Here is a 26,136-nt window from a genome sequence, read left to right as displayed (position 1 = left end):
AACAAAGGATTTTTTAGAAAAGTTTACAAACTTTGTTGGTAGAAGTTAAACTCTACACATCTGTATTAATCACAAACATTTTGTATTCAGAAAAATTAAAGCACATTTCTCTTTATAGCAGACATACTTAGTATATATTTTCGAGGAACGAACACTGAATTAACCATTGGATAGTTCGCTTGATTGATGGAGTCCTGTTCACGAGCCTGAACACTCTGGCCAAGGAAGACCTTTGTAATGAGGAGGATGCCTAAATATGAATAAAAAATAATTTTAACACTAATTCATTTTGGTAACTTTCCCATATTACTTTCCTTAATGGTCGCAGACCTGACAATATGTTCTGCAAGGGGAGAAATCCTGGCTACCTTGTTTGCCATTGTATAGCAAAACAGAAGCTCACTAAATATTTGTTGACCAAATGAAGTAAGTATGAAAGAGGATTCCTGTGATTATATCTAGCAGAGCTTTACAGAAAAGGAAGAAGGAAAGAAAATAATAAGTTTTTTATTAAGTAGTTTAAAGTAAGAAATTTTTGTTGTTATTAACTGGGTAAAAATTCTCTGTATCATCAGCACCTAGCATATAGCTTAGACCATAGGAGGCACTCAATATGTCTTTACTGAATGGATAAACATATTTTCCCTTTAGATTCCTAAGGGATCATTGCATTCACTCAATCCTAAGGATCTCTCAGAGTCAGTCCTATAAAGTAACTTGTAATCGCTAGGCGTAAAACATTGAGATGCCTTTTTTTTTTTTTACGATGTATGAGTCATAAAATGAAAATTGAGACCTTAATTGTTTTGGGAAACATATTTCAGAAGGATCTAGAAAAAATATTATGAGGTGTTTCTTAAGATGGGAATAGAGGAAAATGAGAAAAAAGAAGCAAATGTTTTTTTCAAATAAGGAGTTTTCTATATTCAATAATCTGCTTAATTTTCTGATTATTATTAACTGAATAAAAGACTGCCAAATACATGTAGTTCAACATGAATAATCTTAGCAGAACTATTTTCTGAGACCTCGAATATTACTCTTACAGAGTTAAATTAACCAAATTTCTGACTGCTCAGTCTTCAGTAGGTTGAATAGTGGAGACCAAAGAATAGGCGTCCCTTGGGGCACCTGGGTGGCTCAGTGAGTTAAGCCTCTGCCTTCAGCTCAGGTCATGGTCCCAGGGTCCTGGGATTGAGCCCCACATCGGGCTCTCTGCTCAGTGGGAAGCCTGCTTCCTCCTCTCTCTCTCTCTCTCTGCCTGCCTCTCCAACTACTTGAGATCTCTGTCTGTCAAATAAATAAAATTTAGAAAAAAAAAAAAAAAAAGAATAGGCATCCCTTACTCCCTGACCACATCCGTTCTCATTATATATTCTTGGATCATATGCACTAATATTTCATCTTATAGCTCTTGTGAAAATTGTAATTTTACATTTATTTGTGTGATTATTAATGTTCGTCAGTACCGTAAAGGAGCACCGTGTCTAGTTTGCAGAGACTGTGTCCCTATCACCCACCAGGTGCCTAACACGCAGTAACCATTCCATACTACTGGTGGAACTGAACAATGAACAATGGGAGGGTGAGGTAAGAGGATTGATGAGCTGGTTTTTTGCCCCAGCCTGTGGTTAACAGGGAACCTCTCCCACAACTGCCTTGCAAATTGGCTCATATACTTTTATCTGTATATTCAAGATGCAAATAAAGGTACTAATCACTGTGAATAAATGAAAGTACCAAAAGTTTATCTTCTATGACGTAATTTATAAAGCAATCTATACATTTCACAGTTCATCTTTAGTCAGTTTTTTTTTTTTTAAGATTTTATTTATTTGACAGAGAGAGACACAACAAGAGAGGGAACACAAGCAGGGGGAGTAGGAAAGGGAGAAGCAGGCTTCCCGCCAAGCAGGGAGCCCAATTCAGGACTTGGTCCCAGGACCCTGGGATCATGACCTGAGCCAAAGGCAGCATCTCAACAACTGAGCCATGCGGGCACCCCTTTAGCCAGTTTTAGATTTACAACAGGGTTTTCTTATCTTCTATAATAATGATTAAGGACAAATAAGGCCTCCCTTCCCCTGGCCTTGGTATGATGATTATTGCATCATTGGGCCAGGTTCTTTTCTCTGTCCTGTGAACTTGGGGTGTGGTGGTGGTGGTGGTGATGGTGGTGTGTGTGTGTGTGTGGCATGCATATATATTGAGTTTATTTTTAGGACACAAGTTAATGGAGATAAAAGGAGATTGAGAGAGAGGAGCTAGGATGGCAATGTAGTAAGAGGACCCTAGGCTCGTCTTGTCTTGCCAATGAACATAGCAGACTGTGAAAAGCGCTTGTTCCATATAATTAGATTAAACATGAGTAACAAACGAGTCCCATCCTATTAATGTTTACACAATGATCAGTAAATATTTGTTCATAACTTGACTGAAGTAATAGATCAAAAAGTCATATATCACCACACTGGTAAATAATAAGTAAAATAGTTTTTAGAAAATCTTCCTGATTGATAAAACCAAGTGTTAAAAAATTTTATGAAATTAACTAATGACTTAGAACGAAAAAGTTCAGAAATTCTGTGTATTTGTATTACCATGCCTGAAGAGCTCATGCTCAAGAGAGTTGTTCTTCTCATCTTTGTACTTTTGCTGTAAAAATTCAATTCTGGGGCACTCACACATACTGAGGCTGTTAGCAAGAATCACAGCTTCTTTTCTGAGAGGCAGCTGTAAAGAAAAAACAAAGTCTGAGTATTTTTATAAAATTGACAGTACTTCAGCTTCAATACAGATGGTTTACTGATAAATGTTTGTGGGTGTGGGCAAAGAAAAGTCAGGCTAGATTTGCTGAAAGGAAGTAGACAACCTTCAGGTGCAACTTCGTTGTGTAAGGCCATTTATAGATTTTAAATTTACATGGAAACAAGTTTACAAAAAGTGATACAGTATAATATTTATTCCCATAAAAGCAGCCAGAGTCAAGGCTGACAATACTGTGTAGTGAAGGAGCTGTAGTTTTACACATTTGCAAGGATACTCCATGAGTAATCGTGCAAATTCCAGAAAGAAAATCCTGTGTGACATTATATCAGTGAAGGTTCTTATTTAGATATGATATATACATACAGATAGATGCATATAAGATATATAAATAAAGATTTGGTATAAAGTGTTTTTGGTTTAATAATCTACACTGCTTTCCAGATACATCTCATTGTGCTAATGCATTGAAATCTTGGTTTGCTCAGTGACTAGATTTATTTCTTAAAGTATTTTATCAGAAATACAGTACTTCAGTAAAATTCACATTACTTCCTGCGAAAGCAGTCCTGAAAAGTTAATAAAATTTCTATTTTTAGTAGTAGGAAACTTAGAGATAAGAGAGAGTATACAGTCTATCCAAGGACGAAGTAGAAATTAGCAAAGTCATGATTTGAACTCAGGTCTGCTCCTCCTTGTCACTATCTCTGTTTTGACATTATTACTAGTTTAATATTAGTAGCCAATTTATCTAAAAATATATGCTTTCTATAAATGCTGAATTGCTTATATATTTTTTCTTATTGAAACCTGTCATCTAAAGATTTTTTTAATAAATACTAAAATGTGGCTCATGTTACCATAAATTCCACATTCCAGTAAATAGAACCTTCTCAGATTTCCAATGAATATCACTAAATATACATCAGATACAAGCTATGTGCATGGCATTAGGCAGCTATAGCATGGTCTTGGCCCTCAAATAACAGAGGGAAAGATTGTGAAGAGAGCATAGGCAGTAATCTTTCTGACATCGGCTGTAGCAACATTTTTCTAGATTATGTCTCCTGAGGCAAGGGAAATAAAAGCAAAATAAACTGTCAGGACTACGGAACAAAATGTTTCTGCATAGCAAAGGAAAGAATTAGAACAAAAAGCAACCTACTAAATGAGAGAAGATATTTGCAAATAATATATCCAATAAAGGGTTAGTATCCAAAATACATAAAGAACATATAAAACTCAATACCTAAAAAACAACCCAATTAAAAAATGGGCAGAAGACATGGACAGACATTTCTCCAGACATACAGATGGCCAAAAAGACATGAAAAGACATTCAACTCGCTGATCAACAGGGAAATGCAAATCAAAACTTCAATGAGAAATCACCTCATCCCTGTCAAAATGGCTAAAATAAAAAACACGAGGAACAAGTGTTGGTGAGGATGTGGAGAAACAAGAACTCTTGTGCTCTTTTGATGGAATGCAAACTGGTACAGCCAATGTGGAAAACAGTATGGAGGTTCCTCAGAAAGTTAAACATAAGGGCACCTGGGTGGCTCAGTGGGTTAAGCCTCTGCCTTAGGCTCAGGTCATGATCTCGGGGTCCTGGAATCAAGCCCCGCTTGGGCTCTCTGCTCAGCAGGGAGCCTGCTTCCCCCCCCCTCTCTGCCTGCCTCTCTGCCTACTTGTGATTTCTGTCTATCAAATAAAGAAATAAAATCTTTTTTAAAAAAGTTAAACATAGAACAAGACTACAATCCAGTAATTACACTACTAAGTATTTTCACACAAAAACCGGAAACACTAAATCAAAATGAGTCATGCACCCCCATGTTTATTGCAACATTATTTATAATAGTCAAATTGTGAAATCAGCCTAAGTGTCCCTTGATAGATGAAGGGATAAAAAACATGTGGTATATATGCACAATGGAATATTACTCAGCCATAAAAAGGAATGAAATATTGCCATTTAAAACAACATGGATGGAGCTAGAGTATTATGCTAAGTGAAATAAGGCAGTTAGAGGAAGACAGATACCATGTAATTCTACTCATGTGTAGAATTTAAAAAAAAAATAAACAAACAAAGGAAAAAAAGAGAGAAACCAAGAAACAGAATTTTAAGATTTTTTTTTTTAATTAATTTGACAGAGAGAGAGATCACAAGTAGGCAGAGAGGCAGGCAGAGAGAGAGGAGGGAGCAGGCTCTCTGCTGAGCAGAGAGCCCGATGTGGGGCTCGATCCCAGGACCCTGAGATCATGACCTGAGCCGAAGGCAGCGGCTTAACCCACTGAGCCACCCAGGCGCCCCCAGAATTTTAACTATAGAGAACAAACTGATATTTACCAGAGGGAAGGTAAGTGGGGGGATGGGTGAAGTAGGGAAGGGGATTAGGAGTACACTAAATGATTATGGTGGAAAAAAAAATTTAAAAATAGATAGCAACAAAAAAATAGAATCAGAAAATGTAAAAAATGTAAAAAAAAGAGGGGGGGAGACGGAAATAATTTTAAATTAAATAATTAAAAATAAAACCATCACAAGATACGTCAAATAAGATCTACTTTTTTTTTCTTTTTTTAGGTGGGAGAGTGGGAGAAAAAGAATCTCAAGCAGGCTCCCCACCCAGCACAGAACCCACTTAACAACTAAGCCACCCAGACACCCCCGATAATCAGAAATTTTAAAGGAAAGTCTTTTTAAGAGAAGAGCACATGATATATAGAAACAGGTATGACTGTTATCTACCCATCTATTCAACTATCCATCATGCATGAATCAGATTTCCACAAAGAATCTCTAAAGAAAGTCCCTCCCCTCACGGACTTATAGAGAAACACACACACAATTGCATTTCAGTATAACAAACATGCTACAATAAAATTTTCAACTGCCACTGACTGCCACTTAACCAGTTTACAAGATTAAGCAGTATTTTCCATCCTTTCTAGAACCCACAGTATAGTGACTGTTCAAGGATAAGAGGGTACTTTAAAAAATATCTGATATACTAGCATAGGGAATTGGTCAATAATATTATTAATAATGTATGGTGACAGATGGTAACTAGACGTCGAGGTATGCACTGGGAATGTATAGAATTGTTGAATTACTATATTGTACACCTGAAACTATATAACACTGTCATCTATATTTCAGTAATAAAAGTTTTTTAAAAAACAGATGTATTTCTATTCCACCCAGCTGTGTTTCATGTTTAGGAAAAGCCAGTTGTGTTCCTAAACTTTTTTTTATACCAGTTATATTGGTTATTGAAATTATACACATTAAATAAAACAGTGAAATATGAGAAAGAATGAGAGTTGTGTCTATGAAAACTAAGTGGAAAGCTTTGGTAAGACTGCAGAGAGAGTAATCATTAGAAGCTTCTTTTAGAATATATGAAGGTGAGGCAAACACAGAAGTTTGGTGGTAGCCGGGAGGATCATACAAACTAAAACTAGTTTGATTTTTGTACTCAAGTTGCTTTGCAAGAATCTTTAAGTTCATGCTCAACTTTAAAGAAACTGAAACTTGTATGTAATACGGTTGTGGCCTGATGTAAGAAAGACTCAGGAGTTCCAACCTCATATCAAAGGTTTCAGCCCTACATAAAAAGAAAGACAAAAGATGGGGCGCTTTGGTGGCTCAGTTGGTTAAGCGTCTGTCTTCGGCTCAGATCATGATCTGAGGGTCCTGGAATCGAGCCCCTGCATTGGGGTCCCTGCTCAGTGGAGAGCCTGCTTCTCCCTCTCCCTTCACCCCTTTCCCCCACCCCTGGCAGCTTGTGTTCTCTTGCACTTTCTCTCAAATAAATAAATAATAAATAATACCTATCTCTCAAAAAAAAAAAGACAAAAAGGAGCACCTGGGTTGCTCAGTCATTAAGCATCTGCCTTCAACTCAGGTCATGATCCCGCTGTCCTGGGATCCAACCCTGCATTGGGCTCCCTGCTTGGTGGGAAGCCTGCTTCTCCCTCTCCCACTAACCATGTTGTGTTCTCTCTCTCGCTGTCTCTCTCTGTCAAATAAATAAAATTAAAGAAAAAAAGACAAGTGAAATACAAGTTTAAAAGTTGTGTTTTTTTTTGACAGAGAGAAACCACAACTAGGCAGAGAGGCAGGCAGAGAGAGAGGAGGAAGCAGGCTCCCCGCGGAGCAGAGAGCCCGATGTGGGTCTCGATCCCAGGACCCTGGGATCACGACCTGAGCCGAAGGCAGAGGCTTTAACCCACTGAGCCACCCAGGCACCCCACAAGTTTAAAAGTTAAAAAAAATTTTTTTAAAACTCTACTCCACACAAGTCTCAAACTCATGACTCTGAGATCAAGAGTCACATGTTCTCCCCACTGAACCAGCCAGGCACCCCTGTAAGTATATATGTTTTAAGTTTGCTAAAGGGGTGCTCGCTTTGGCAGCACATATATTAAGTTTGCTCAAGAGTTCTTTAAGTAAATTATTCGTTTATAGTTCTCCATATTGACTTTTTGATAGACCCGTAAACTAGGTAAAAGGGCTCCTACCATTTGAGAACTCAGGAAAGGCTGCACAAAGGTAGAAGTCCTTGAGTTGAAGGGTAGGTTTGCCACAGGTGAAAAGCAGGAAAGGGCATTTCATCAGAGGGAGGCATGGCACTGAGGTGTGTTTAGGAGAATCGTAAGGAAAGTACATAATTCATCTGGGATATTTGTATATTTGGTAATAGGGAGTTAGGCTGAAGGTAGATTTTGAGGGGCCTTAAATGCCAGGCAGAGGGCTTTGGATTTCATTATTATCAGTAATGGGAAGCTACTGAAGAATTTTCATCTTGAAACAGTGCAATGTGAGCGATGAAAATAACTTTTTTTTTTTGATTTTACTTTTTTATTATGCACTCCGTTAATACACTGCATAACCTTTAGAAGGGCTAGATGAGCATGACTGAGTTATTTTTCATCCATCAGGAAAATGCTTCCTTAATCGATATTCTCCAAACCCTTTGACACATAGTAACGATCAACTCCAGAGATGCGCCTATCTCTTTGCATCAGAATCCACTGATACGGATAATAGGCAACCCTTTTTTCCTTGCCCCCGTTGGTGAACCTGTGGATGTGCGCCGTGGCTATGCCGGGGATGACCAAGCACACGGCCATGACGCCGATCCCAGGCAGGATCTCTGAAAATAACTTTTTAGGAAAGATTAATTTGTACTGTTAAAGGTGGATGGAATAGAGAGGAAGACCAAGGGTAGGACTGCCTACCAGGAAACTACTAGCAAACAGTAAGACGGATTTTTTTTTTTTTAAGTAGGCTCCACACCCTGCATGGAGCCCAATGCAGGGATTGAACTCAAGACCCTGAGGTCAAGACTTGAGCTGGAATCAAGAACTGGACATTTAACCAACTAAGCCACTCAGGCACTTCTGGAAGAAATGTTCGAAGTGGTGGCAGGCAATGGGAATGGGGAGGGAAAGGAAGAATGCAAGTAATGCCATAAAGGAAGAATCACTACGAATTGTAAATGATTCGATATATGGATAGTGGAGGAGGGAGTGGTCAGATATGATTTCAAGGCTTTGAACCTGGTCCGGTCGGTGAAGAGAATGAAAGCATTATTAGTAGAAAATGACAAGACGGGAGAATTGCTTATGGACAAAAGATTAAAGGCTGGTTTTAGATAGATAAGGAGATAAGGCAGAGTAACCAGGTAGGAACGGCAGCTATTGGTGTCAGAGCAGAGATCAGAAGGCTGAGGATGTACATTCTGGAGAAAGCAAAGATGGACTAAATGCCTCTTCTATGGCTATTTACCAAGTCCTTGGGTATCAAAGAGAATATCTTATTTTCCCCTGCCCTCCAGACCTCTGCCAATCTAAATCAAATTCATCTTCTAAACTGCTTATGCAGCTCATGTTTTTAGTTTTAATAGTCTTTTCCGTCTTTTAAATGATGCAGCAAATACTCATCTTTACTCCTTGCATGCTCATCATAGTATAGAAATCTAGTTTATCAGATCGATGTGCTATACACAGTGATTTTTCTAGCCAATTATGTTCCCCCATTTCTAAGATTTTAACAATAAGAGTAATTGAGAGTGTGCAGAGAAAAAAGGGTAGATTAGTGAACCTTAATCTTGTGGTATTCTCATGTTTAGAGGGAAGAGGAAGCATAAAAAGGAAACAAAGGCAGGGATAATCAGAAGAATAGGAGGATAACAATAGTGTAATATCGTGGATGCCAAACTAATTCCAAAAAGGAAAGAGCAGTCCGTAGCATCAGATGTTTCAGATAATAATGGTAAATTTTACATAAAAACTTTTCATGTGCCAGGAATTGGTCCAAGAACTTTTTGGGTAATTTTTGGGGGTAAAATTTCATAATACATTTTATTTAATCTAATATATCTGAAATATTATCATTTTAAAATGCAATCAATAGAAGATGTTATAGTCTTCTCTCTATACTAGGTCTTTCAAAACTATTTGTTTTAAACTTCTAGAGCATCTCAATTCTGACAAGTCACATTTCAAATGTTCGACGGTCACCTCTGGTTGGTGGCTGCCCTACCAGAGGGCGGGTAGAAGGTTTAAGGATACTCTGTCTCCTGCTGGAGGTGCAGGGCATAGAGCACTAGCACAGGGTCCGGTAAGCAGAAAACACACAAACGTTAGCCCCGTCTTTCCGCCACCCTTTGTGCCCATGATAGCTCATAGTTCTCTGGAATCACCCTGAGCACCCTCCGCCTTAAAATCCTCTATTCCTCACCTCCTCCTCACTTCTCTTCTAGAAAGTATAGCGAGGGCACTCTCACCACACCACCCTGCTGAAGCCACCCTCACCTCTAGCTTGAGCTGCTGCGGTATCTCCTCCATCGACTGCCCCTGTCATCTGCTCCCGCTCCCTCCAGTCCATTCTCCACTCAGTGGCTGTGATGCTTTTTCGGTGATTTTTTTTTTTTATTGTGGTAAAAACTACATAAAGTAAAACTCCACTTAGATCATTTTTAAGTGTACGACTCATTGGCATTAAGTACATTTATAATGTTGTGCAGCCATCCCCATTATTCATTTCCAGAAATGTTCATCATCCCAAATAAAAGCTCTGTGCTCATTAAACAATAACTCCCTATCCCTCTGTCCTCCCCACCCCCTGGTAACCTCTATTCTACTTTCTGTCTCTACTTTTCTGTCTCTACTAATTTGCCTATTCTAAGTACCTCATGTAAGTGGAATTATACAATATTTGTTCATTTGTCTTTGGCTTCTTTTTAAAAAGATTTTATTTATTTATTCATGAGAGACAGAGAGGCAAAGGGAGAAACAGGTTCCCCACTGAGCAGGGAGCCTGACACGGGACTCCATCCCAGGACCCTGGGATCATGACCTGAGCTGAAGGCAGACTCTTAACCATATGAGCCACCCTGGTGCCCATGTGTTTGGCTTCTTTCACTTATCATAATTCTTTCAAAGTTTAACCACATTGTAGCGTGTGTCAGAATTTAATTCCTTTTTATGGCAGACTAACACTCTACTGTATGGATAAAGCACATTTTGTCTATCCATTCATCTGCTGATGGGCCTTTGGGTTGTTTTTACTTTTCGGCTATTGTGAATAATGATGTTATGAACACGGATGTACAAGTATCCAAGACTTCTTTAATGCATACCTCCCTGAATCCTAACAACAACTCTGTGGACTAGATGCTAATACCGCCTTCATTCAGATAGGAAGAAAGAGCCAGAGCTATGTGAAGGCACATGGCTGGTGAGCAGGAAAGCCAGGATTTAAATGCAGCAACATTATCATTTCATGTGTGCCATGATGTGAAAAGGATTAGGAGGTACCGCTCTATACCTGCGTGTTACAGCCGCCTTATCAAGAGGGTGAAAGAATAAGGAGGGGTGGTTGGATATTTTAGAGCTCAGTGTGACCAGGGGCAAGGTGGGGACAATGAAGTATAGAATAAAGAGGTATGGCAGTAAAAGAGAAACAGAAAAACAGGATGATAGCTAGAAAGCCCAGCAGTGTCGAGTGGATGGATTTCTTTTTTTCAAGGTGGGAAGTGTTTTCAGGATGAACGTTAGAGAGTTTAAAACAGATGAGAGAAGTAGATTTCAAGATCACAACACAAAATAGGATACCTAGAAAGAAAAAGTCAGGCAGATGAAGTAATTGACGGACTTACTCTGGAATAATACAAAGAAGGAAGATGCTATACTTTCCAGCACCAAGCTGTGAAACAGCAGTTTGTTTTAAATATGGATAAAAGGATTAAGAATTGAACCCTGCCTAACCAATGACAGACCTTTATTCATTAGGAAGAAAGCATTATTCTGAATGACATTTTATGCTACCTTGCTTGTCTCACTGTCTTTGAATCCTCTTTCAAGTATTTGGAGCAGATGCTTTTTCTTTACTGTAACTTCAGGATCAAAAACATAAAAAAGACATTCCAGCATCTTTCGAGAGTTCCTTAAGAACAGTTGAGACAAAAAAAAAAAAAAAAAAGAAGTTTGAGAATTGATTTTTAAAAAGCTTAGCTATAGATGAGACAATTGTATATCCTGCCCAGGATATTTCTCATTTATAATGAATGTTTCACCGTCATTACTAAGCCTCCAATCCCCCTCAATCTCAAAAAGAGCCCCAGTGTGGGTAAAGTCATCCTAGTCAAAATGCATGAACAGGCAATATTTACTAATGAGGTGTATTTTTAATAGTGTTAACTTTTAAAACAGAAAGACTCTTGTACAAAATAAAATCACACTTCTATAAAAATGTTCCTTATAGAGTTTAACTTCTTACTCTGAATCATGCATATCTTCATTGTCAAAAAACTTTTGGAATTTCTCTTCAAATTTTAGTCTCAGAATACGGTTGTTGACTTTGATGACACGTTTTACTTTCACTCCTGTAATACCATATGTTCTGAAGTCCCATGTACAAAAACGTGAGAGAATTAATTCATAGCAAGAGTTAAACCTATATGGGAAGACAGAAGATATACAAAGAACAGATTGTCCTAAAAATGTTGAAGAACACAAAGTTACATATAAAAGTTATAGCCCATTATTTTATGTTTTTTGCTAAAGATACACTGGCATATCACATTTATTCGATCAATAAAAGAGAGGCTAAACTTTGAAACATTAAAGTAAGAGTTTTATTAGTTATTATATATGTGTTCTGACTAAAAGATACTTTGATTGAGTAATCCTCCATTATGCCTCTCTGCCCCACGTTCAGCAAGTCTGTTTGGCCCTGCGTCTAATATACATCCTGAATATAACACTATGTCATCACCACTGTTATTACCCTAGTCCAAATCATCTCTCACTTGGACCACCACAAATAACTTCATAACCAGGGATATAGAAGTGAAAGAGACAAGGTCCCTGCTCGCAGTGAACCTATATTGTAAGAACTTGGCCAAAAACCAAACAAGAAATAAATAAAATCACTTCTAGACTGTTAAAGTCTTAGAAGAAAGAGAAGTTTAGTCTAAGGATTGGAGTGGGGGCTACTTAAAACTGATCTTGGGTAAGATCTTTCAGAGAAGATATTTGAACTAAGAAATGAAGAAGAAAGGGCCAGCTATGTGAAGATCTCAAGAAAATGTATTTGGAAGTGCTCATATGCTCTTTACTGCCCTTACTGGGCCATGTCCTGTCTTAAAGTAGCACAGAATTTGGCTTAATTAAGATGATATTTTAAAATGTATCAATTTGAAAAGGAAGTTAAGTGATCTTATATGGGATATACTTGCCTGTAATGAGATGTCTGGTCCTTACCGGCATATCAGCCAAAGCGTGAGCATAGTGTGGATTAGGATCACTGAAGTGAGCTCCTGGTGGTGGTCTCTCCCTGAGACAAACTTATTTAGAGTATTTGCATTTCTCACTGGCAAAGACTAAACCAGGGCAGTTGGGCGCTGCCCAGTTACTCTTCCCTTAGAACTGAAAAGTGAGCTGCCCAAACCAAACCATTCCCACAGGAGCTCCCAGCCCATAGGGAGAAAGATATATAATAAGTAGTGTTGCAACTACTATAATTAGTTCAGAGGTCTGGCTAAATAGCTACATCATCACGAGGAGTGGGAAACCTATAGTCGCATGTATAGAGGGATCACTGTCTGGGCCTAATCAGTCCAGGTCACCCCTACATTATATGTCCCGAAACCATAGAAGCTCTCATTACTCCTTGTACCCTATTTATTGTTATTATTCTTTTTGTTGCACTTTGATAGAAACAAGTGCTGTAGGCATTTTATTGAGATAAAGCTTTTGTTATATAGTAATTAAAGGGCAATCAAGAATAGATGTAAGTGGGGCACCTGGATGGCTCAGTCACTTGGGCATCCGACTCTGGTTTCAGCTCAGGTAGTGGGCTTGGAATCATGGGATTGAGCCCTGCCTTTGGCTCTGCGCTCAGTTGGGGGGAGTCTGCTTGAAGATTCTCTCCCTCTAACCCTCCCCCCACTCATGTGTGAGATTCTCTCTCTCTCCCTCTCAAATAAACAAATAAATCTCTTTTTAGTCTTTTTTTTTTTAAGATTTTATTTATTTATTTGACAGACAGATCACAAGTAGGCAGAGAGGCAGGAAGAGAGAAGGAAGCAGGCTCTCCACGGAGCAGAGAGCCCAATGCGGGGCTGGATCCCAGGACTCTGGGATCATGACCTGAGCCAAAGGCAGAGGCCCTAACCCACTGAGCCACTCAGGCACCCCTAGTCTTTTTTTTTTTTTTTTTAAAGAATAGATATCAGTGATAAATGGACAATACCTAACTTCTAGTTTGGTTCCCAGGAATGCAAGAACCAGGAATGGCACAGGAAACTCCACAAAGTGTGGTCCTTTCTTAGAACTTTCCTCTGCCTAGAAATTCAGTAGCGGGGCCCTTCCTTGCATGGAATTCCTAGAGCCCTGGAGACTGGCGACCCCAGTGCTAAGAGAACATGGGCTCTGTGCTACCCGGGGTCAGAGCAATGAAACAGTGCATTGCATTGCCTGGCCATGCTGGGGATGAAAAGACATCATTCACAGAGTGCTGGAATACTGCTGGAGGAGGGAGAACCAGACCTATGCTGACAGAGAAGTACTGTGACTTCCACTATTACTCTTACCAGGTCCTCACAGAGGATGATACTTCTCACAGTATTGCTAGTAACATGCTACATGCACTGGAGGGCATGTCATTACTGGCTTGAGATACATGCATTGTAGTCTGAATCTGAAATAATGACTATAGAAATTTATAGAACGTAGTATCTAAATCTGTTCTACCTCTCCAAAAAGTCCCATAGATCTAAGGGCAAAATTCAGACTACTAGCTCAGATGCTGTTTCCTCTGCCTGGGAAGTCCTTCCCCTAATACTCTGTATAGTCAACTTCTATCTGTCCACAAAATTCAGATCAAAGCGTCTCCTTACCAAGCGTCCCCACTTCTAGAAAACTTTCTCTACATCCCCATTCTGGCTTGAATGCCATTCTTCTCCATACTGACAATTATCCCACAACTGAATACAGTTTCATTACCATCATCTCCTATACCAGAATGCAGCCTGATGAGAGCAGGACCCATGCCTTTTACCCCTAGCACCTAGAATAGAACCTTGCCCATAGTAGAAACACAGTGGATGGATCCTGAGCAAGAGAATGGAATAGAAAAGATTCAAAGATGAACACCAATGCAGTCTCTCTCTTCATTGAGTTTATAAACAAAGGGAGCATAAAAGTGATGGGACACGTACAGGCAAAATTAGAGTAGAAGATAGGAGAGAGAACAACTCAGTGCTATGAAGATTCAAAAAGAATAATAATGACTAATCTGATAAAAATGACAAAAAATCTCTCACAAAAGATGGCTCTTGATGTTGGCCTTGAAGATAAAGTAAGTTTTGACAGACAGTGATAGAGCGTGTGGGCAAGGATGGGCATTCTGGCAAAGGCAGCAGAATAGAAGAAACCACTTATTTGGTGGTATAGCAGGTATGTGCCACAAGCAGTGAGGCACACATGGTTTGGCTGACTCTGAAGGAGCTTGAAAAGGAGTTAGGCTAGTTCAGAGACCATACAGTGAAGGCTGCTGAATATTGGGGTGAAGAGTTTGAATATAATTTGGAAGGTAACAGGTTGTTATAAAAGGCTTTTGTTTTAAACAATTTTCTCTGTGTAGGAAATGCCAGCAGGGACTACATAGGAAATCCTTTAGTTATCTTTACTGATTGATTAGCAAATACCAAGTGCCTAATACATGCAGATCTAAGAGGAAGGTTCTGAGGCCCTGTGTGCAGGTGATTTGGGCCACTACGGAGAGGAGAGAATGAATGTTAGAGATACCACGGAGGGTCTTGGCCTCACTGGAGGTGGAGACTGAGGGAGAGAAAGCAGTCAAGAATGGCTTCAGTGTTGATTGCGTCTGCATGACTGGCAGGATGGTAGTGCCACAAACATGAATGGAGGAATCAGTAGAAAGGGTGGTTTGTAGATAGAAAACAAAAACATAAAGATTAAGAACTAAGAATTTTCACACTACTTTGTCTAATCCTAGCAGTAATCTTTTGTGGTAGATTTTCATTTTTTTCATTTTTAGAGATGAGGTTCAAATGGGTTAAATGACTGTTTCAAGATTATGTACATAGAGTGTAACCTAGGTTTTCTGACTCTAACCTTACTATGTATTTTATTACTTCACAGATGAGTTCTCTTTTGAATATGATGAGTTTGCCTTACCAGTTGGACATCCAGATAGCATCTACAGGAATAGAGTAAAGAAGAAAGACTGTAACGGTAAGTAGTTTTTAAAAGTTTAGGAATACAAGAGACTAGCAAGAGAATATAAAAAGGAAATAGAAAATGTCGCAGTACAAAAACCAAGAGAGGTGAGGGATGCCTGGTTGGGTCAGTTGGTTAAGTATCTGCCTTCAAGTCAGGTCGTGATCTCAGGGTCCTGGGATCGAGCCTCACGTGGGGAGCCTGCTTCTCCCTCTGGTCCCCCTAACCCCCACTCCACTTGTGTTCTCTCTCAAATAATTAAATAAAATCTTAAAAAGAAACAAAACAAGAGAGGTGAAGTTACAGAAGGAATGGTTAGCAGCATCAAGTATGGTAGAGGCTAGGAGAATAAGGGCCCATCATTTCACTGGGTACTGTCACTCATTCAGTGGTACTGGAGTGTGTGAGCATCCCCAGTGGTGAGCAGAGAGCCCGATGCAGGGCTCTCGATCCCAGTACCCTGGGATAATGACCTGAGCCAAGGGCAGAGGCTTTAACCCACTGAGCCACCCAGGCACCCCAAGTGTATGCCTTATTTTAATTCACAAAGTCCATGTGCACCCCAACTCTCGCTAGCTCTAGACAACTGGTTTGACTGTGACTATGGACCTGCAGGAAATTTGCTAGGGAGGCTCCTCCAGTGTTTGCAACCTCCTGTGGCCAATCTTGCTTCTGCACTCCTTCTCTATTCTAGCTTCTCATATAGTATTCAGAATCCAGGCTTGTATCTAGTCCAGAAATGAACAGTGTAAACATATGTAAAATTAATATTTGGCCATCAACTTTTAAAAATTGTATTCTGGCAACAGAAAATGTATTGGTGGCAAAATAGGTAATGGCCAGTTTCCAGTGGATGAATATTCTATATGATAAGTTTTTTTGAAAATTGCATATCCTGAGATTTTATAAGTTGGTATTTTGGTTGATGATCTATCTTAAGCACCAAAAATTATTTTTAAAGCTGTAAGTAAATTTCAGATAGATTTACCAGTCATCAGATCGAGTGCCTTCTTCAAAGTGGATATTTCCCACAGTTTCCAATTCAATTAACAAAAATGGGATCAATAATCCATGACTTTTCTTCTTTTGCTTTACTTCAACACGATAAATTGCTTCAATTCTATTTAAGAAAAAAAAAAAAAAACCAAAGCTATTAGAAACACTTAAAAATCACAATAAAATTAAAATAGTTTTTTTTTTAATAGCTGATGTGAAAATATAGGCTTCTGTCAATGAATAAATAAAGCCTGGTGTTAACAGTTAAACCAAGGAAAAGATATTCTATTTCTGACAATTAAAATCACTTCAAATTATGTTAATTTCAGAATATGTGGAGGTTAGAAGGCTGTCCTGGCTCCACCACTTATGGCTCTCAGATCTTTTTTATGCTGTAGTTTCTTAGTAAAATGGCAATATTAATAGTACTACACCTGCAAAAGCTTTTTTGAGGATTATATGCAAAATTCTTGTAAAGCTCTTAGCAAAGAATTTGGCACTAAGTAAGAACCCAATAAATGTTAGGTTATTATTAGTTGTAGTAGTATTTACAGGGCAAACCTACTTATCCATTTAGTGCCCTAGTAATTAAAAAATTTAGAGTACTTACTATGTCTTCTTGTTTTATATTTCTAGTTGGTACACAACCAGAGTTTGTTTCTACATGATTCCGGACAACTATATATATGCTTTGCTCAGTCAGATCTATGTGGTGAGTTTTCTGCATCAGAAGCAGCTCCGTTTTTAGTTTGCAAACACTATAGCAGTGATGTGACAGGAAGCCAGTTGGGGCAAGTTCGCTATGCCTAAGTAAATATTGCCTCTGGAAAAACTACATGTGTCAACTTTGAACCAATGATGTCTAGCTCTACTGGGAACTGGACTGGAAACACATTCCATGTTTTCCTTCATAATACAGTTCTTTCCACTCATGAAGAAAGGAACTGAGCTCAACTGATAGCCTAGAAGGTTTGTTCTATTCTCTTATTTTCAAATTTGAACAACTAGATAATTCATAAAACATACTCATCTAATTTTTTGTTCCAGAATGTTACCCTTTCATTCAAGGCATTTAGTTTGGTCAGTATCTTCTGTTGAAGATTCGGTTCTTCTGTGACAGTTTCACAGTTCTTTGATTTTTCAAGTTCAGTTACTTTATTGTTATTGGATCTATCATTGTGCCCTTTGCCAGATCCCTTGAGTTCAGCAAGTTCCCGTTCCAGCTGTTGAAATCAGTGTGCCAGAGAGCAAAACTTTTTAGTGGAATTATTAAATATATAGTTAATTTAAATTAATAAAATAAAAATCTAGTTAAATACTTCAAATGTGCCAGTTTTTTAAATTGACAATGAGAAAAGCAAAGAAATGGATTTTTAAATATTAAGTGACGGGTTTGTTTCTATTATAAAGGCAAAGTAAAATTATAACAAATACTGGTTTTGGTATAAATAAAATACCTAAACTTCAAATTAATATGATTTCTATTCAATTTTTCAATAGTTTTTCAAGTACTTTAATATTCTGGGAAAAAAATCAACCATAGCATATGTATAAAACATGTATATAGGGATGCTTATTTTTTCTTTTTGCCGCAGTCTCCTATATATGGCTCAGCATAGCAAGGTCTTTGTCTAAAATTTTGGTATTTTGTTTTTTCTTATTCATAATGGACTTTGTTGGCATTCATTTGCATTTTTAAAAAATACTGCGCTAGGCATGATTTATTGTGGTTACTGAGGTTTTTAGCACACAGATTTTGGGCCCACAGTGAGTGCCTCACTTGCCTTGCCTTATCTCTGCCTTGCAGGATTTCAAGATAAATTGTACTATACACGGAGAAGTGTATATAAATAGAAATTAACTAATTATCTGTTCTCCCCCTCTATAATGGCTATATCCAGCTGTTAAGAAACAAATTAAGCATATTTATAAAAATGTCTATAGTTTATTTTATCTAGAGGTATTATTTTTCACATTTGCAGTCTTACTTAATACATTCATTTCCACATAAAAGTAGATATAAAATGATTTCCATATACTGGTTTATTTTTTTATTCAAAAATAAATTCTGTTAATGTTTCACTTTAAGGATAAATTTCTATTATACCATTAATTAAAACCTGCTTATATTAGAAATATATAACTTATCTATATGTTCTATAATTAATGATAATTAATGTATTTATAAATATTAAATTTATTTATTTATTTACTTAAAATATTAAATATATTTAAAAGACTTGAGTTTTAGTGGTAGTATACTATTCTATCTTAACAATGAATAATACTTCCTTTCTGTCCAGAATGTTTGTTGAAGACATTTTCAGACTGTCATTTATTGTTTACTTTTATTAATGATGCTTTTTAAGTACCAAATGTTTTACTTTTATTTTTTGCAATCGAATCTACACTCTGTTCTTCTGTCATTTCTAGTATTTCTTTTATTTGGCAGGCTGAGATCGGATAAACATATTCATTTACATAGTCTTCAGTTTTTTCAGGTTTTTTTTTTTTTTTAGTTTTTTCAGGTTTTTAAAATTTTTATGTTTAGTTCTTTTTTCCCCACTGACATTTATTTTTGGTGAAGTGTAAACTAAGAATCCAATTCCCCTACTCCCAAATAGTTTGTGTTTTTGATACCATTCGTTGAATGATTATATTTTCTTGCCTTTAAAAAAATACAGTAAGTTCTAATATATACAAAGTTTCTATTTTGAAGTTAATAATCCTTAATTTTTCAGAGCCTACTTTTGGTAAAGGAAATCCAATTTACTCCAAGTTAAAAAAGCACACATAAAATAACTACCTAAGTATAGCTTGATTTAAAGTTCCCACCTTGTCTTAATATCTTAATAATATTAGTAAAGGGGTGTTTTAGCACTTGAGGCAAAAATATGAATTTTGAGCATAGCCTGAAGGTGTCTAATAAAAATGCAGCAGAAATAACTCTAATAGATCTTTATAACTTTTGGAATTATATTGAGTTACTCAGCTTTTTAAAATGTTTATAAATTAACAAGCCTGTACCTTTTTATGGTTGCAGACTTCTAAGCACACAATGAAGTTTAGTCAAGCAAATGGAATAAAAAATTGGGGGGCAAACTTGGAAGTTTTAATGAAAACATTATATATATAAAATTTAAAAAGTAATGCTTTTTCTTATCACCAGTTTTCTGAAGCTATGGCCACTGAAATTTTATATTAAATCTTACATTTTTTTTCACAAAGCTAAATAATTTTATGCGTTCTTCTGGCAACTTCTGTAATTTGCATTTTCGATCATTTAATTTTTCAAGGTCTTCATTAAGATGCCTCTGAACAGTTTTTATACGCATATTGTAATACATTATTTTTTTCATTGCTGTGGTCTAAAAGGGGGAAAAAACACAAAAAAATCAGCTGGAGCAAAAAACATTAAAAGTAATTATTAGTGGCATTACAGTAGTGTGATATGTTCTATATAATCCACTAGAAAGTTTTGCATGCACATTTGCTAATAATGAAGACAGCTGAAATGATAATGGATACATAGTGCTATGTTTAAACTTAATAAGCAAAATATAAAATTCCAAAGATTTTCTTTGTGGATAATATTTAAGTGTGAGGCATATTCACATTTATTTCGAAGATGACAATGTTAAGAGCCTCCAAATAGAATTCAGTTTATAAAATTATATCATTTTGCAAAAGAAGCAGTACTACTGAAGCAAATACGTAATTACATTATCCCTGTTTGATTAATTTAGGGAAAAATACATCGAAAAGCATTAAAAGCAAATGTAACATTATCCAATTGAGTTTTTAAACAGATGGTTAAGAAATCATGGATTTGATGGGTTTCCCCCCCAATTCTCTAAAAGGATGCTCTAAATAAACTTGTTTTAAATTGAGCAACTGATTAAATTGTCAATCTACCCATTACCTAGAATACCTTAATACCAATGGATCACCCAGTTATTAATAAATACATGATGATAAACAGATTAAATCTACTATTGAAAAATACACCAGCTATGCTAATATAGCTAATACTCATAAGCAATATTAGTCAAAAAGAACTATCTAAGGAAAAAAATGAACAAATCAGATGCCCTATTAAATGTGACCTAGAAATAGTGAAGGCATTTCTCTTTATTAGGAAAACTGTACGTCAGTTAATGTGGAAGCCTTGTACACCGTTCCGGACTAGATGCAGGCTGTTGTTATGTGATTTATTTGGTAGCGTGTGGATAAACAAAATCCCAACAGAATTATTTGATGTGAAAGATGGAATAGACACAAATACATGGCATGATGAACAGGCCAAAAGAACTCCCTTGCCCATGCATATTATGAAGTTCTGAAATTGAAATGACTAAATTCCTCTGCAAAAAATTAGGCATTAATAACACAGAACACTTCAGGGGAAAAAAAAGTGTTTTAGGATGATTAAGGTATAACAAATTCTCGATAAAAAAGAGCTTATTTTGGAAATGCAACTGAATTAGAAGAAAAAAGGGAATGGCAAGTCGTGTTTCTTAATATTTGACTATTTGGAGAAATTTTTTTAGCTGCCACTGACTCAAAGCATTCTTTGAGTCAGTGGCAGCTAAAAAAATTTCTGTTGAATTCTAAAATGAGAGAACATGGGTAGAGATTGGACTGCTACATAATATATAAGATGCCAACTTAAATTTGAACTTCAGGTAAACAGTAAATAATGTTTGAGTATAAGTGAATTAAGTATAACTGAGTTTAAGAAGTATGATATTAAAACATTATTTGTTGCTTATCTGAAATTTAAATTTAACCTGGGAATCCCTTAAGTGGGGGACAAAAAAATACTGCTTTTCTTTAGCTTTTATCTTTTTGAAGGTTTTATTTGAGAGAGAGAGCAAGAGAGAGAGAGAGCCCAAGTTAGTGGGAGGAGGGGAGGAGAGACAGAGGCAGAGGGACAGGGAGAAGCAGAAACCCTGCTGAGCAGGGACCCTGAGATCATGACGTGAGCCAAAGGCAGAGGCTAAGCCAACTGAGCCACCCGGGCACCCCTAATTTTTATTTTTGAATAATATATTCATGTTTTAAATATCAAAATAATTGAAGAGTGTACAATGAAAAGTCTACTTCCCACACCTGTTTCCCATCTGCCAGTTGCCCCACCTTCCACAGATATCTACTGATTTCAGTTTCTGGTATATCCCTGCACAGTTTCTTCTACTGTGCTTCTATATTTTATTAAGAATATACCTATGTCTGGATTTAGGAACATACTTTATGAGATTTTACTATTCCTGAACTCTTTCAAAATCACTTACAGTGTTACAACAGTAAGTAAAAGTTATCAAACAGAGTTTTTTTGTCCGTATTTGACGGTATATACTAACACTTTGGAAAAGCGGGGAAGACTATGTTGTAAATTGTAAATACATGGCAAACTGACTTTGTAGGCTACTATACTCAATTTGCTTTTTTGTGTTTGGACTTTTGAGAATGTCGAACTCATTTTTTTTTTTAAGATTTTATTTATTTATTTGACAGAGAGAGATCACAAGTAGACAGAGAGGCAGGCAGAGAGAGAGAGAGAGGGAAGCAGGCTCCCTGCTGAGCAGAGAGCCCGATGCAGGACTCGATCCCAGGACCCTGAGATCATGACCTGAGCCGAAGGCAGCGGCTTAACCCACTGAGCCACCCAGGCTCCCGAGAATGTCGAACTCATTTTTCACTCAATTCCACTTTGGTAGAATTACTTACTTATTACAGGAAGAAATTTGTTTTAATAGTCTAACTGTAATGTTAAATCCAGTCACATGTTTATACTAACAAAATTTGTTCCATTTGCTTCTTTGATTACCAAAAGAATGAAAAGTCATAGGCTCAACTATAGTTTCATAGTAATTATTTTTATAGTATTTAACAATTAAAATGGGTTTTATGCTCATTAACTCACTGCATCTCTACAATAACAGGACAGGGACTATTTTTATCATCACTATTTTAATAGTGGGAAGGGAAAGGCCTTGCCAAATGACTGGTTGTAATGGATACAACCGGAGCTTGAATCCAAGTCTTCTGTTTGAACTCCCATATTCTTCCCTCTTTCCCATATTGACTCCATGGTGATCCTCCTGACTTTACTTGCCACTTATAGTTTACACAAATGACTCATAGTCATGGGTGAAAATTTGAAGAATCAACAGTACTCTCTACTCAAGGGCTTATCACACTGGAGAACTGCTACAACCTGGCACAACCTGTCTTCTTATGAATGGTAATGAAGAAAAAGTATCTTAGGAATCCATATGCAATCCTTAAATAAAAATACTTTGAATTTGAAAAGTCATCTTGATCTAAATAAAAACCTGAGCTATATTATATATCTTATTTTTGCCTTAAAAGGGTAAAGAAAGCGAAGATATAAGGAACTATGTAACAATTCCTTATTTTATTCTTCTAACGATAGTACTTCTGACATATACAAGACTAAACCAAATGTTATGACATCCTTAGGCAGAATGTCAAAAGAACCTCTCTTACTTCTCCTCTTCCATCTCTTTTCCAGGTTCCTCTTCTCTCCCCAGTCTCTAACACCCAACCAACACACTTTCCCATTTACACCATTTCCTGGGTGATTTCTCCAGTCCCTGGCTCTATGCACCATCTATCTGCCTTCAACTCTCATATTTGTATCTCCAACCCTGGCAACTCTCTTAAATAGCAGACTCATATACCCAACTACTTACTGAACATATCCTCTTAGATGTTCAAAAGGTCGCTCAAAATTTACATGCCTAAGAGGCACTTGGATAGGTGGCTCAGTCAGTTAAGTGTCGGACTCAATTTTGGCTCAGGTTATGATCTCAGGGTTATAAGATCAAGCCTGCATCAGGCTCTGCTCTCAGAGGAGAGCCTGTTTCTCTCCCTTTCCCTCTGCCCTTCCCCCCACTTACATGTGGGTGTGCTCTCTCTCTCTCTCTAAAATAAATAAATCTTTAAAAAAATTTTTACATGCTTAAAATTTTTCCTTTTAACCTACTCCTTCCCTATTCTTCCTCATCTCATTAAGAGCAATTTCTTCCCTCCTTCAGTTGCTGAGGCCAGTAACTTGGAATTCCTCTGTTTCTTTCCTCTGCACCTCACATCCAATCTATCAGCAAATCCAGATGGGTTCCGCCCTTCTAACTACTAAAGAATGTGACGACTTTTCGCAATCTCCTCCACTAACTCTTTGTATCAAACCATCAACACCTTTTATCCCAGTGACTGGGCTCTAACTGGTTTCTCTGCACTCGCCTTTTCCCTCAAATCCTCTATTCTTAATCCATTAGCCAAAAGGATCCCTTTAAAACATAAGTCATTTTGTCTTTCCTCTTTGAAATTTTCCAGTGACTCCACCACACTCAAAGTAAAAGCCAAAATCTTTACAACATCCTACAGTCTCATATGATCTCCCCCCTCCACCATTCCTGTCTTCATCTCTTCTCTTCCTCTCACTTACTCAGCTCCACCCACACTAACCTCCTGTTCCTTAAATATGAGAGGCATGCTCCTGCCTCAAGTTCTTTGCATTTGCTGATCCCTAAAAAGCTTGCTCACTTGCTTCCTTCAGGTCTCTGCCAAAGTGCTGCCTGAGGAAATCCTCTCCCAACAATCTGTATACAATAGCCAGCACACCTCCCGCTGCCCCCACCAATAATCCTATTTTCTGCACCTTTGTTTTATTTTTCTCCATAGCATTTATCAGTACTGAGGTACTAGTTGTTTCCTTACTGAGGTGCTTATTGTTTTCTCTCATAAGAATGTAAACTCCAAGCAAGCAGGGATTTTGTTGGCTTCAGTCACTCTGTATCTCTAGGGCCTGAGCTGTGCCTGGAATGTAATAGGTATTAAATATTTGTTGGGTAAGTTAATAAGCCAAGTAATTTCATGAAGCATGAACCAGCTCACCTTTGAAGAAACTGCCTAATGTAAAACTCTGCAGATATATGGATATTTCAAAAAATGTGTTACTGTGAAGTTTTACTGTTATTTTTGACTTAACACTGTTAGAGAAGACATTCTTCCCTGAATCTCCGATGACTCTGCTCATCTGCTAGTAGATAAGAACTCTAGCCCTTTGCTTGATGCTGCAAGACAGTTCATTTTTAGGTTGGGGAGGGAGAAAGGATAATCTCAGTTATGGAAAAAAGAGAGGAGAGAATGGAACCTGAGAATAAATCCTCAGGCCAGTAAGAGAAGAGGGACAAGATAAATAGATAAAGGCATGGTTTATATTGAGATGATAGATGAGCCACAAGGAAAAGATGGGAGGGCTCATGCTTGGCACTTTCTAGATGCTCAAAACCTATTTACTGGATGGTTAACTGGATGAATGAATGTGGCACACTGGACTGTAAGGAGAGGAAGAAATACAGTGTGGAAAGACTATTATTAATAAATATGGTGAGTTCCTAAGCACTCCATTCTGAAACTATAGAATTCTTTGATGGCATGTGAAAGTAGTCCCTTCACTGGGAGGTTCATTGTCAGTAACAGCCCAGGAATGGCTTGCTCCAAGATGTGATCAACCTTGGGAGGTTGATCCACCTGTACTTCTAGAGAACCCCAAACCATCTTCAATTAGATTAAAATCTACCTAATCCTGGCATACTACCATCAACCATGGACATTTTCTAATTTTGATATATAGTATTCCAAATGAGAGGGTTACTTATTTCATTTCTATTTTAGCTGCTAAGCCTTATTAATTTTTATATCTATAGCACTAGTTCAGTTATTCTTTTTTTTTTTAATATTTTATTTATTTGACAGAGAGAGAGAAGTCACAAGTAGTCAGAGAGGCAGGCAGAGAGAGAGGGAGAAACAGGCTCCTCACTGAACCGAGAGCCCGATGCGGGGCTCGATCCCAGGACCCTGAGATCATGACCTGAGCCGAAGGCAGAGGCTTAAACCACTGAGCCACCCAGGCGCCCCTAGTTCAGTTATTCTTAAGATTCATGAAAATCTTTCAGATTTCTTTTGTTTTGTGTAAATTATGTTTTTCTATTAATTCACCTTCCAGTACTGTCATCAAATTTGAGATTCTAGTACTAATATTATTATTTATATACATTTATGTGAAATATCCAGCTCACTGGGGCAAAAGCAGAGTTGGTGACAAGAACTGACAAGATAATACCAGATAATACCACCTACCATATGTGGACACAGCCAGAAAGAAGCAGTTAATTAAACTTAAGTCACAGATATCTGATTAGGGATGCACTTACATCTGCCAGTTCCTTGATCTGTCTTGCTGACACATCAAACGTGTCAAGTCTTTGAAGGCTGGGCAAGTGATACAATACATGTGTGGAATAATTGCACAGCAGACAAACTGGATTGGTTTTATACTGAGGATCATTCAGACACAAATCCTTTAAGTGACGCAGCCTGGTCAAGTTAGTGAGGTCCTAAAACAACAGCAATGATAATGTTCAATTAATTAATGGCAACTGTCCCATTTCTAAAGGAGGGATTTGAACACTTAAGATCACCCATAATTTAATGTCATGCATTTTACTATGTGCTTAAACATGTTAAAGTGATTTAGGGGCACCTCAGTGGCTCAGTTAAGTTGTTAAGTATCTGCCT

General features: G+C 37.5%; 2 protein-coding genes across 2 annotated transcripts in view; both read right to left on the bottom strand.

Annotated features, from left to right (window-relative positions):
- The window catches only part of LRRC9 (leucine rich repeat containing 9), a 109,599-nt gene that overhangs the window by 68,677 nt on the left and 14,786 nt on the right, over positions 1-26,136 (bottom strand). The window contains exons 7-14 of the mRNA XM_046007218.1: positions 25,773-25,955; positions 19,740-19,895; positions 17,554-17,750; positions 16,520-16,651; positions 11,564-11,740; positions 11,113-11,230; positions 2,601-2,733; positions 128-250 (exon numbers count right to left, since the gene is read on the bottom strand). Coding sequence (XP_045863174.1) covers positions 128-250; positions 2,601-2,733; positions 11,113-11,230; positions 11,564-11,740; positions 16,520-16,651; positions 17,554-17,750; positions 19,740-19,895; positions 25,773-25,955 — 1,219 coding nt within the window. The remainder of the gene's footprint in view (positions 1-127; positions 251-2,600; positions 2,734-11,112; positions 11,231-11,563; positions 11,741-16,519; positions 16,652-17,553; positions 17,751-19,739; positions 19,896-25,772; positions 25,956-26,136) is intronic.
- On the bottom strand, positions 7,617-9,630 carry LOC123944766 (NADH dehydrogenase [ubiquinone] 1 alpha subcomplex subunit 1-like). The gene is made up of 2 exons (XM_046010107.1): positions 9,598-9,630; positions 7,617-7,944 (listed from the first exon to the last, which is right to left on the bottom strand). Exons 1-2 carry the CDS (start codon positions 9,628-9,630, stop codon positions 7,732-7,734), a joined length of 246 nt encoding a protein of 81 aa, XP_045866063.1. The 3' UTR covers positions 7,617-7,731.

The sequence above is a fragment of the Meles meles genome, chromosome 6, assembly GCF_922984935.1.
Source record: "Meles meles chromosome 6, mMelMel3.1 paternal haplotype, whole genome shotgun sequence".
Classification (NCBI taxonomy): Eukaryota; Metazoa; Chordata; class Mammalia; order Carnivora; family Mustelidae; genus Meles; species Meles meles.
The sequence above is the reverse complement of the archived record's forward strand: the minus strand, read 5'-3'. Positions and strand labels throughout refer to the sequence as shown.